The sequence below is a fragment of the Pecten maximus genome, chromosome 8 (assembly GCF_902652985.1).
Source record: "Pecten maximus chromosome 8, xPecMax1.1, whole genome shotgun sequence".
NCBI lineage: Eukaryota > Metazoa > Mollusca > Bivalvia > Pectinida > Pectinidae > Pecten > Pecten maximus.
The window spans coordinates 30,604,005-30,617,713 of record NC_047022.1 but is presented as its reverse complement, the minus strand read 5'-3'; the positions used below and the strand labels follow the sequence as shown (position 1 = coordinate 30,617,713).

Here is a 13,709-nt window from a genome sequence, read left to right as displayed (position 1 = left end):
TTTCCTCTGGCCCTGACACCAGTCTGACCCGGTAGACATTCTGATAGATAGAGGTCTAGGAGTGATGTTAAGGCAAAATAATTTGGTTAACCTATTTTTGCATCAAAACTATCTTTAAAGTTTTTCAAAAGCTTCCAGTTTCATAAATATACATTCCATACCCTTCTAATTTGGTATATTTATTCATTACATGTCCAGGTATGATAAAATGACAATTGAGTGTTGGAAGTATTTAGAATTTTTTCCTGAATTTACCCATATTTGAATTCAATTGTGCGATAAATCTGAGTTTGTTGAGATTATTTTTAGAATTTTAATCAAGTTCATAAAAATATACATGTTTTTTTATTGGATGCATTAATTGGGCATTGAGAATTTATATCCTAATAAGTTATCAAAATTTTAGTATTATGCATTTTGCAGTGGCTGCCGCTGATGAGCTTTACAATCATTGTTGTCTTAACTAGTTACTAAAGGTGATCATGACGTGATAACCCTTATATATGATTGCAGTGAAAAAAAAAGTTACGCTCAAATGTTAAAGTAATTAATTCAACAAATCTAAAACCATCATAGTTAAAGAGGCTTGCCCGCAGAGAGATCAGAAAAAGATTTTTTACACATGACTGATTGTTGGAATTATTGAGTTTTTCATTTCATTTTCCGCGATCCGCGATAAGTCCCCGCTATAAAGTGGAGTCTAATTTATGATTGACACATCAAAGAAACAAGCACGTGCACAGTGCCGCACAGTGATAACTTCAAAGGCAGCGGCGATTTACAAAGAAGATTTGCCGTTATATTCCATACATTTCCCTCTCAGGTTGAGTTTTAAAACGTCTTTTAAATACATATTCTGTAATTGTTTTCAAGAAATAAAGTCGGAAAGCCTCTAATTTTGTCACATAGAAACGTGTACTGAAGTTTATTTAGTGATCGGAGATGTGCCGTTTACCGGTCCTTCTGCGGGTAAGCCTCTTTAAGAAGTGCCAGGACTGTATCCTTACAAAATGTAATGAAAAATAGTTTTCTTAAGACATCATGAAATTTATATTAGGATTTAAAAAAAAATAACTTTTGATAATAATTGTAACTCTTTAAGTTAAAGTTCTTTTATTAATTTGTTAACATATAGAATGCTGAAAAGCTTATTGGTATCTAATGAATAGGGCATTCCCATAAAAGAATTAATAATATCCAGGTCCAACCATGAACATGGTCTTAAGTCATATACAGTATATTGGTAGAGTCGTCCCCCTGTTATAACACCACCTTTATTGTACATGTATACATGTGCATTGAAAGCTGTTCCTCAAACATGCAGTAGGTGGAAGTGACAGATTACATCTGATTTCAGGTGATGACATTCTTATCAACCCTAAAGATTTCCCTAATGTGATCAAAGGAGATGTCTTAGAGATCTACCACCCTGAAGATGAATACAGGTAAACATAAAGCTAGTTGCAATTCATGTGCAAGTGTTTTATAGCTAACTAGTATGTTGTTGAAGTTTGTTGATCTTTAATTACAGTATATTGTTACCTTAAGTCTTGCAAATTATCAACGTTATGATGTGGACAAGGTCATATCATCAACCTTATGATGTGGACAAGGTCATATCACCAACCTTATGATGTGGACAAGGTCATATCATCAACCTTATGATGTGGACAAGGTCATATCATCAACCTTATGATGTGGACAAGATCATATCATCAACCTTATGATGTGGACAAGGTCATATCACCAACCTTATGATGTGGACAAGGTCATATCACCAACCCTATGATTTTAACAAGGTCATATCATCAACCTTATGATGGTGGACAAGGTCATATCATCAACCTTATGATGTGGACAAGGTCATATCATCAACCTTATGATTTTAACAAGGTCATATCACCAACCCTATGATTTTAACAAGGTCATATCACCAACCTTATGATTTTAACAAGGTCATATCACCAACCTTATGATTTTGACAAGGTCATATCATCAACCTTATGATGTTGAAAATAAGGTTACCATAACTATACAAAGTTAGTAGTAAGTAGAAGTTTGGAGTCCTTGGTCTACAGACTCACATTTATATATGGCTAGTGATAAATAAACTGCTATTTAGTCCCTGGTCATGGTAAAAAGATTTTGTAGGTACTAAGCACTTCAAATCATGATGATTTAGTATAATTTGTGATGTCTTGTTTATTTTGTTGTTTGTTTTCCTTTTTCAGTCGTCTGTTGCTGCAAGTTACTGCTCTCTCTGATGACTTTAATCAGAAAGGTAATCTATTATTGGTTATATTCTTAATTCCCCATTGTATGTATATATAAATGGAAGAGCTACAAATGATCCCTAAAATTGTCTAAGGTATATTCTGTTAAAAATAATTAATGCAAACTGTAGGCATTTGTTTTCACAATAAAAAGTAGTATAACTTTTTATTTGAGTGCAAAATAAATCATCAGAGACAAGCCCATAATCACTTCATTACACTAAAAAAATCTTTTGTTTTCATCCTATATATGTATATTTTATTGATGATTTTGCAGATACCATAAGTATAGAGCAGTCAATAGCTACACAGTTCCAGCTGCGAGCTTACAAAGAAGTCCATGTCAGTAAAGTCAGCCCTAAGGTATGGTATATCTTCACAGTCTACTGAGGCCTTTGTCTGCATTATGGCCTTAATAGGCTGTTTAGTTGTCATTCATTGTCTGGCTATGACCTTAATATGCAGTTTAGTTGTCATCTCTACCTTGTGATTCAGAAGCTGTGGTATGGCTATGACCTTAATATGTAATAAAGCTGTCATCTTCTGCCTTTCGATACTGTTGTATGGTGAAGGCCTTAAAAGGCAGTTCAGTTGTCATCCCTGTCTTCTGAGGATGCCATATGGCTATAGATCAGACTTAATAGACAGTTTAGTTGTCATCTCTGTCTTTTGAAGATGTTGTATGGTTATGACCTTCATATGTTATTTAGATGTCATCTTATCCTTTTGAGGCTGCAGGTATGGCTATGAACTTAATACATGTATACAGTTTAGTTGCCATCCCTGCCATCAGAGAATGTTGTATGGCTAGGGACTTAATAGGTAGTTTAGTTGTATGGCTAGGGACTTAATAGGTAGTTTAGTTGTATGGCTAGGGACTTAATAGGTAGTTTAGTTGTATGGCTTGGGACTTAATAGGCAGTTTAGTTGTCATCCCTGCCTTCGGGGAACATTCTATGGCTAAGGACTTAATAGGCAGTTGTCATCTCTGTCTTCTAAGCCAAAATCATTGTTCAGCATATCATACACTTTCCTATTTAAACTCATTAAGCATTTGTGTCAACTTATTTACCAAAGAGTCAAAAAATAGCATTAGGTAACACTTATTCAAACTTAAATGAAAGTGGGGAAATCCCCAAAGAACCAACGTCCATTCAGTGTAGTTTAGGAAAAAGTTTGTCTTCTAGGTCTCAGGAGGATACCACATGGTATGCAGGGCACTCTTGACTTATTTCAACTGTTTTCATTGTAATTCTATATTTTGTTCTGATTTTGCCTCTAATTGATTGGTGTTGAGTTAGAGTTAGTTTTGTTTACTTGTGGGTATCCTTTTTGTGTATCTAACGTGTACCATATTCGACCTAATAAGCACACCAACCAGAACACTTTGTTCTTACAAAAGAACAATAGGAGTGCCCAGATGTACTCTATTATTTAAATTTTGATGTATTAAATGTATAGCCAGACAACAGTATTACTCAACAGCCATGTATATAGAGGTTACACAACGAGTGGTTGTTGGATATGGAATATGGAATAAATTCTATATCCAACAATTTCGAGTCGTGTGACCTGTTTCTACCACAATAATATCGGTTTGAATCAAAGGGAAACGTGGCCAAGTATAATTTCGCGTATGCAAATAAAGTGTACCGGTGACGTTCGGGACCCGGTGATGTGACGTCATTAGATTATTGATGACGTCAATAACAATTGCAGCTTGGGTCAAAGTTCACCGTGTTAGCCAATCAAAATGCGTACAGAGTTTATACCACGTGTGGTATAAACAGATTGTTAATCAACAGCTGTAATGATTAACTGATGGTCTGAGAGTTGAATAACACAGGGTATTGTGGTAGAAAAACACATAAACAACATTGTTGTGTGTTGGTATCAAGATTAATAAAAAAAAAAAATGTAACAGAAAAATGAACTAACTGTAAATACAAAAAGAAATGGGTGATGTACTTTTAGTAAGTCAGATTTATTGGAGAGTGTTGTTTTCATGTTTTCACTCTCCAATAAATCAGACCATTGAATAAATCTTTGTGTTAGACTCACTGTTTTTACGTATACATTACCTGGAATTTGGTGAGACTTCATGTATACACCTGTATCCACGGCAGATTTGTCTGGATTGCTACAATTCTCTACCTTCTGGGACATTGTGTCTCCAGCCCTCCCCCTTACTGAATTTCCATCAAGGTATGAGTAGCCTCAATAGACAACAGAAGGAAACTTTAACAACATCAACATAATTATATTGCTTGATTCATTAAACCTCTAATATTCATATACAACAGAAATGTTAATGACCTTGATTTGACCTTGACAGGATGTTGCGCTTGATCTTGTGGAGCTCCTGTTTAAAGACCAGTACCTCAGTCGTAGTGACATGTGGCGACTTCGACATGGTCTTGTCAACACCTGTGCTTATCTTACCAAGAAGATAGAAGCTGCTCAGATGAGGTGATGTTATCATTAATACAAAGTCTAACATTTGTCTATTCCTTTGAGGGTTTTATAACAGATATTAATAAGGAGTGGTATGTAAAGAAACATGTTTTAAAATTCATTAATAATTGCATGTTTTTTACAAAACAGATATGACAATGTTCAATTTTTGGATTGAAAAAGTCATTTCAAGAGGTAGCCTGCAGCTAAGTTTTTTTGTTTCTTGTTTTTTAATCTGGATGTTCAACACATCAAATTTGGTAAATAATTCATCATTACCCGGTAACTTTGTATTCTAGAAATTAAACTTGATCCTTGTCTACTTTCACCAGAAAGAGACAGGCCATTTATATTTGTAAGTCAAATTTTGTTGTCACGAACTCTGATAACTCAAAGACTCAGCTTAACTCAAAGTAAGAATTCAGTCCCAACAGTAAAAATTCAGCCCTGACAGTAAAAATTCTGTATAAAATATACTCACTTGGGATATCTTGAAACTTTTTCATGACCAAACAGACTTGGAGATAATGAGATTTGACTTTTTTGACATTTACTATTTAGGTATTTTTGTTTCATTTCTTTATTTTGATCAACAAAATGTTCAACATATTAAATATTGTTTGCAGGGCCCAGGTTAACGAGCTCTGGGCGAAAGGTGACCGTGTGACATGTGGTATGATTACTGACGACACAAGGGTAAGTTATTAAGATGTTGGCTAGTGGTGACCATATAACTGATGGTATAATTACTGGAGACACCTTGTTAGGGGATTGAGGGGGGGGGGGGGGGGGGGGGGGGGGCTATAGTTTTACGTTGTGTCCGTCCGTCCACACATCATCTTGTCCTGGCTCTATCTCCTACACTTTTCTTAAACAAAGTGGTGTGTTGGGTAACACATTTTGACCTTTGACCTACATAAAATAATCTTCCATGCTTCTCAACACTGGCACTTCATACCTGGGGCATTGAAAAAAACCAACCAGATTCTTTCTTCCATGTATGTTTGTAATACATTGACATAGTTATTTAGTTTCCATACAGTCTGATCCTGATACATCTGTATGTATACACAAGGTGTAATATTTCCTTTTAAATACAATTTAGTGGATTCAGGTATCAAATATTTCTAGTTCAGGAAACAGTATCAAATTCAGTATTTAACCAATTAAATTGGTAAACTGCCAAATTTGAAGTTATATTATCAGTTCAAACAAGCACAAATGATTTTACACCATATAATGGGCATTATCATTTATCAAATTAGTCGCATCGCCTCTTTGATTTTTTTTTGTTTTCACATTTGAATTCTGATATAAAATTAGTAATATCACTAAAATCCATACCACCAAATGCAATCAAATAATGAATAGGTGGCTCCAGTTCTAACTTCATGGTAAAAAGACAACCCTTACAGTAAATATTCATCTGTGTATTCTTGGCATACAACTTCACATTCGGTGAGGACTGTAATTCGCTGCATTGTCTAGTTGCCAGATATGAATGGTGTGTTAGTATAGCTGTGTTACCTTACTTACCTCCTGTTGTTGTCATGGTAATGCCTTGTTACAGATTGTGTTTAGATCATCAACAGCAGTTGTCCAGATCTTCATTCAGATGAGTTCTGAAATGTGGGACTTTGATATCAATGGTGACTTGTACTTTGAAAAAGCTGTAAATGGATTTCTGACCGACTTATTTGCCAAATGGAAGGTAATATAGTAAACGTGTTTAGTAAACTTAGAGCAAAAAATGAAGCAAGATATTTTAATGATAGTTTGTAATGTTTCTTGTTATTCTTCTTCCATTTAAGTGGCGTACATCTTTATCTTTTGATTGGTAAAAGATAGGCTGATAGTCTTTTAAGTATGTCATAGGTCAAGGTCTTAAGATGTTTCAGCAGCATTTCTAAGTCAATCATGAATCCAATATGACAGCTATGATGTCTTAGGTCAAAATTTTAAACACCCTTAACTAAAAAATCATTGATTTTACAGAGTACATGCAAGTGTATTATTTGTAGATAACCTTTTGTGCTAATTTTTCCCCATTACATTATATTACTAAAAACGTCAAATTAAGATCATCGCTGATGAGTCAAAGTTCACTAATTTTTATCTTTTTTATTTTTTAATAATTTTGAAAAAATTCTTTTTGTAATCAATGTAGTATGGCATCTCAGGCATCTCAATGGATTTGATGTCTTCACTTTTTCCATGATGTTCCCCGTTTGCACAGTACCCTGTTTTTCCTTGATCTTTTTGAAATGCTGACAATATGATCAAACTAATTTTTCACCATCATCCATGAAGTATTTTTACATTTATTCATAGCATAAATGTTTCTCCAGATAGTCTTAAAAAGTCAGTTAAAAATAACAATGCCCAGGCTATTAATAGATGAGTCCTTCATTGTTTTTATTACAGACCCAGAACTGTCTACATGATGTTACTATAGTACTGTTCTCCAGGACTTTCTACAAAGCGTCATCTAGAGGTATTCTTGTACTTCATAAAATTGTACATAATCATTATGGCCACATGTACATGTCACTTTTGTAAACCTAGTATTAAGCTGTTTTGATTCATAAGACCATGAACCAAATGTGTACGAATGCACATGTGTGAGATAAATGTAAAGAAACAATGTAATGTATTGACTTTGAACTAGAAGTTACAGAAAGCTTGTGGGCTTTATTTATTTCCGTTATGTTACCATATTTGATCACTTTTTGGACAGAATTAAATGAAATTATTTGAAATCTAATTGGCTTTAATTACTCGCCCTCTATCTTATAGAGGCTTCCCTGATTGTTGCAGTATCATTTCAATATTCCTATCTTCTGAAGTAATGTAGGCATTGTCACCAATCTGACACGACATGCCTGTGTTTGGGGCAAGATGACTCGTACCCCTAATAGCAGTGTACACATTGTAGTCGATCAACAATATCATGCATTCAGGTTTTCCTAAAACGTAATATGCATATAGTAGCCATATCTCCCGAGAAGTAAAACAGGACGCTGAAATTTTTTTCGATTATTACCACATTGCTCTGATCCTCAGTTTTCAAATTTAGCAGACATGGCTCTGAAGTAAGATAATCATAGATCCTATAAATGACTTTTAATGACATTTTTAAAAACAAAAAAAGGTAAAAAGATGGAATGTGCCGGATGTAGCTGATCCTGATAGCATACTTTGGTTATACCTGTAATTTACTTTACACACTTTGTTTCACAGAGGAATTCCCACCTGGTGTAAGAGACTGTATACAGGTGGACTACCAGGGTCGTTTCTACGAGGACTTTTACAGGTATGGTTAGGTTGCCTCAGATAATTTACAATCATGTGAACTTTGTTGATCACCTTTTGTCCATCATTTGTCTTGTGTATGTAGACAGTCAATATTTTAACTTTATTTCAAAGACTAATCAGCTTCAGTAGAATTTTTCAAAAGGTTTCTGGAATACAGACAAACTATATTGTTTCCTACACATAGCCATGTGTGACTAATTAAAATATATCTGCTGAAACTTCCAACTTTTTCATTCCCATTAATCCTAATATCACATCATCTGCCTGTTATCCAGTGTAATATTTTTACATATATATCACTGGTGTAGTATACCCTGGAGCATATCTAATTGGCTGCACCAGTCAGAAATCGAGTGTGATGTCATTAGATAATGTTCTTATGACGTTACATCATGGTCTCCGTTTGACTTTTCCGACCACATTTCAAGTCAGACTTTAAAACCTATTAAAATGTCATTTTCTTGTAATGAGTGATATGATAAAAACGTATCTTAAATTTGTTTTCATATGAAATTTTTACGAAACTCATCACATAGTTTTGATTTTTGCTTGCCGAGGCTCACAAAACTGAAAACTTCTAAGACTCATTTTCATAATCTCATATGACATGACAACTCATTTAAGGTCTCATTGCTACTCATAATGAATGGAAAGATCCTCAGGTGCTAAATTGTGAATTTCTTTAATCGAGATATATCACTACAGTGCTGGTGCGGATATGGTAGGGTTTATATTTATTAATACAGCTTACAGAATAATTCAAACTTTATTGGAATGATTATCGTCTCATTACCATCACCCCAGTAATGTGTTCACTGTTACTATAAATAGAATTTTAGCTATCCTTGCTCTGCAGACTGCAGCTACAGATTTTCATGAATCTTGCCACACTTCTTATTTTTCTCATGTTTTTCTGAGGAGATTATATGTGCGACGTCATATTACTTATTAACTCACACATGATAATATTTATTAGTGTTAGGTCTGGATATGGTACCTATGTAACAGCTCTCTGTGGCGTGATCCTCAAGATTTATTTACGTGTGCCACTGTTTCTTATAGGGTGTTGGTTCAGAATGAGCGTTATGATGACTGGACAAGAACGATCAAAACATTGAGGAAACTTTTTAATGAATATCCTCAACGTGTCCTCCACTACCACAAAGTTAAAGGTAAAAAAATGCCTAAGGCCTGGAACTCCACTGCCTCTCAGGGAAACTTTCTGGAAACACTCAACATGTCCCTCAACTGTAAGTTTGTACTCGCCTAGAACTGGAAATTATTTATCCACCATGTAATCAAACATTTGATAACATATTGAATATTCTGAAATAGTCAAAGTTTGAGTCATCATTTTGCTTATAAGTAGTAAGGCAAGAATGACAGGATTTGGTACACATTTGGTTTGTACCAATGTTGGGAGATGCAGCTCAAAAAGTTGGAAAACATTTGTAATATAACTTAAATGAGAGTAATTTACCATGATAACTGAATATCCAGGTGAGCAATGCAGGCCCTCTGGGCCTCTTGATTGTTTATGTTTACCTTCTTTTAACTGATTTTGAGTTAAAATTACACTTTTGTTTTTAATGTTGGTATTCTCTGTTGATGTTTTGGAATAAGTGTGTACAGTAGGCTGAATAGTTTAAGTGGGTTACTTGCTACATATACCAGGCTGAGTATCAATTGAATAGTTTCAACACCTCTTTAATTGATAATTAAATGTTACTACTGTTTCAGTGTTGGAGAAGTACTATGTGGACAGAAATTTTGACCGGACAGGTAAGGTGGCTGTGGTTATCACACCTGGGCCAGGTGTATTTGAGGTAGACAGAGAGCTGACCAACATCACCAAACAGAGGACTATTGATTGTGGTATGTACAGTCGACTTCTCAGGACTTATCCTCTGTTGTTCTAGTGTAAAATAGTCTGGCATTATATATCGCACTGCCTGATCATCAGTAAGACTGAGCTGATGTGCATCACAGGCCATGTTATAAGGGGTGAACAATGGGGGTCATCACAGGCCGTGTTATGAGGAAGGAACATGGGGGTCATCACAGGCCGTGTTATAAGGGGTAAACATGGGGGTCATCACAGGTTGTGTTATAAGAGGGGAACATGGGGGTCATCACAGGTCATGTTATAAGGGGGTAACATGGGGGTCATCACAGGCCGTGTTATAAGGGGGGGACATGGGGGTCATCACAGGCCATGTTATAAGGGGTAAACATGGGGGTCATCACAGGTTGTGTTATAAGAGGGGAACATGGGGGTCATCACAGGTCATGTTATAAGGGGGTAACATGGGGGTCATCACAGGCCGTGTTATAAGGGGGGAACATGGGGGTCATCACAGGCCATGTTATAAGGGGGAACATGGGGGTCATCACAGGCCGTGTTATGAGGGGGGACATGGGGGTCATCACAGGCCGTGTTATAAGGGGGGACATGGGGGTCATCACAGGCTGTGTTATAAGGGGGGAACATGGGGGTCATCACAGGCCGTGTTATAAGGGGGACATGGGGGTCATCACAGGCCATGCTATAAGGGGTGAACATCGGGGTCATCACAGGCCGTGTTATAAGGGGGGAACATGGGGGTCATCACAGGCCGTGTTATAAGGGGGGACATGGGGGTCATCACAGGCCGTGTTATAAGGGGTGAACATGAGGGTCATCACAGGCCGTGTTATAAGGGGTGAACATTAAGGTCTTCACAGGCCGTGTTATAAGGGGTGAACATGGGGGTCATCACAGGCCGTGTTATAAGGGGTGAACATTGGGGTCATCACAGGCCGTGTTATAAGGGGGGAACATGGGGGTCATCACAGGCCATGTTATAAGGGGTGAACATGGGGTCATCACAGGCCGTGTTATAAGGGGTGAACATTGGGGTCATCACAGGCCGTGTTATAAGGGGTGAACATGAGGGTCATCACAGGCCGTGTTATAAGGGGTGAACATTGGGGTCATCACAGGCCGTGTTATAAGGGGTGAACATTGGGGTCATCACAGGCCGTGTTATAAGGGGTGAACATGAGGGTCATCACAGGCCGTGTTATAAGGGGTGAACATTGGGGTCATCACAGGCCGTGTTATAAGGGGTGAACATTGGGGTCATCACAGGCCATGTTATAAGGGGGAACATGGGGGTCATCACAGGCCATGTTATAAGGGGTGAACATGGGGGTCATCACAGGCCATGCTATAAGGGATGAACATGGGGGTCATCACAGGCTGTGTTATAAGTGGTGAACATGGGGGTCTTGTAGAATCGTAGTTTCATTCTATTCTTTCAGCTCTGAGGACAGCAATCTGCAGAGATAAAAAAAATGATTCTCTCAAATCTTTTATAAATTGTGCATTAAATGTTTATTTTAAGAACAGAACTTGTATCTTGTGAAGATAAAGGTTCTGTTAACCGAGTATATTTTACAGGTGTAGGAAGTGATCTGGTGTGTATGGGAGAACAACCTCTCCATGCAGCTCCACTATTTAAGGTATGAAACTGTAAGATTAACTTTGCTGCTTTTATAAACATACAGGATAATTGTTCCCCAAAATAACAAAGTACAAAAAGGATATTCCATAAAATTTCAAAGAGCAATTGTATGGGGCACTTATTTCTGACCCACCATTATTCATCCTTTGGGTATCTGTACAGATGTTGACATTCATTTTCACTCATACAGTATATATTACCACTTCTGTTCCAATATAAGAAAAAAAGAAGTCTTGTGTGACTTGTTTATTTTTGTTCAGTTTCACAACCGCCATCTGAAGGCCACTCTACAGGTTGGTGATGACTACAACATTCCACACTGGATGAATCACAGCTTTTATCTGTCCAAGAACCAGATTCAGGCTCATCTCCACGGCAGCTTCATCCCACGAATCAAACCTCCACAGCAAACTGTAAGTGTGAAAGATGTAGTATTAGTGAGGTGTAATATTCACTCTCACAAACAGGTATAGTTATGTACCTTCCTGACCAAATCTTAATGTGGTGTAATATTCACCCTCACAAACAGGTATAGTTATGTACCTTCCTGACCAAATCTTAATGTGGTGTAATATTCACCCTCACAAACAGGTATAGTTATGTACCTTCCTGACAAATCTTAATGTGGTGTAATATTCACTCTCACAAACAGGTATAGTTATGTACCTTCCTGACAAATCTTAATGTGGTGTAATATTCACTCTCACAAACAGGTATAGTTATGTACCTTCCTGACAAATCTTTGTGTGGTGTTACAGTAATATTCACTCTCACAAACAGGTAATAGTTATGTACCTTCCTGACAAATCTTTGTGTGGTGTAATTACCCTCACAAACAGGTATAGTTATGTACCTTCCTGACAAATCTTAATGTGGTGTTACAGTAATATTCACTCTCACAAACAGGTAATAGTTATGTACCTTCCTGACAAATCTTTGTGTGGTGTAATTATCCTCACAAACAGGTATAGTTATGTACCTTCCTGACAAATCTTAATGTGGTGTAATATTCACTCTCACAAACAGGTAATAGTTATGTACCTTCCTGACAAATCTTTGTGTGGTGTAATATTCACCCTCACAAACAGGTATAGTTATGTACCTTCCTGACAAATCTTTGTGTGGTGTAATATTCACCCTCACAAACAGGTATAGTTATGTACCTTCCTGACAAATCTTTGTGTGGTGTAATATTCACTCTCACAAACAGGTATAGTTATGTACCTTCCTGACAAATCTTTGTGTGGTGTAATATTCACTCTCACAAACAGGTATAGTTATGTACCTTCCTGACAAATCTTTGTGTGGTGTAATATTCACTCTCACAAACAGGTATAATAATGTACCTTCCTGACCAAATCTTAATGTGGTGTAATATTCACTCTCACAAACAGGTATAGTTATGTACCTTCCTGACAAATCTTTGTGTGGTGTAATATTCACTCTCACAAACAGGTATAGTTATGTACCTTCCTGACAAATCTTTGTGTGGTGTAATATTCACTCTCACAAACAGGTATAATAATGTACCTTCCTGACCAAATCTTAATGTGGTGTAATATTCACTCTCACAAACAGGTATAGTTATGTACCTTCCTGACAAATCTTTGTGTGGTGTAATATTCACTCTCACAAACAGGTATAATAATGTACCTTCCTGACCAAATCTTAATGTGGTGTAATATTCACTCTCACAAACAGGTATAGTTATGTACCTTCCTGACAAATCTTTGTGTGGTGTAATATTCTTTCTCACAAACAGGTAATAGTATGTACCTTCCTGACAAATCTTTGTGTGGTGTAATATTTACTATCGCAGTACAATCACAGATGACAGGCTGGTATTCAAGTGTTTGGACTAGAGATATTTGTCACTGATGTAAGCTGATTGTAGAGAAGCAAAGTTATTTACTGTTCATAACTCAATATATCTTCACTTTTTTTTACAGGAAAAAAAATTCAAGTCCATAGACAGAGGTAAGATTTATGATGTCAACAATGTTTACCTACAAAGTCTAAAAAAAGCTACCTGCAGGTTACTGCAAGTGTGTCACTTTAAGTAAAAGTTAAATTATACTGTGATGCAGAACAAAATGAATACTGGTATATGAAAGATGAATTTTAAGTATGTCATGAATAAATTTAAACTCCAATCATTCCA

At 36.4% G+C, this 13,709-nt stretch overlaps 1 protein-coding gene across 1 annotated transcript in view; it reads left to right on the top strand.

Moving 5' to 3' along the window:
* LOC117333174 (GATOR complex protein Iml1-like) overlaps positions 1-13,709 on the top strand; it is a 50,081-nt gene that overhangs the window by 1,285 nt on the left and 35,087 nt on the right. The window contains 13 exon segments of the mRNA XM_033892332.1: positions 1,358-1,445; positions 2,232-2,281; positions 2,551-2,636; positions 4,609-4,742; positions 5,354-5,423; positions 6,298-6,438; positions 7,152-7,221; positions 7,968-8,040; positions 9,105-9,292; positions 9,783-9,917; positions 11,485-11,546; positions 11,809-11,961; positions 13,498-13,525. Coding sequence (XP_033748223.1) covers positions 1,358-1,445; positions 2,232-2,281; positions 2,551-2,636; positions 4,609-4,742; positions 5,354-5,423; positions 6,298-6,438; positions 7,152-7,221; positions 7,968-8,040; positions 9,105-9,292; positions 9,783-9,917; positions 11,485-11,546; positions 11,809-11,961; positions 13,498-13,525 — 1,278 coding nt within the window.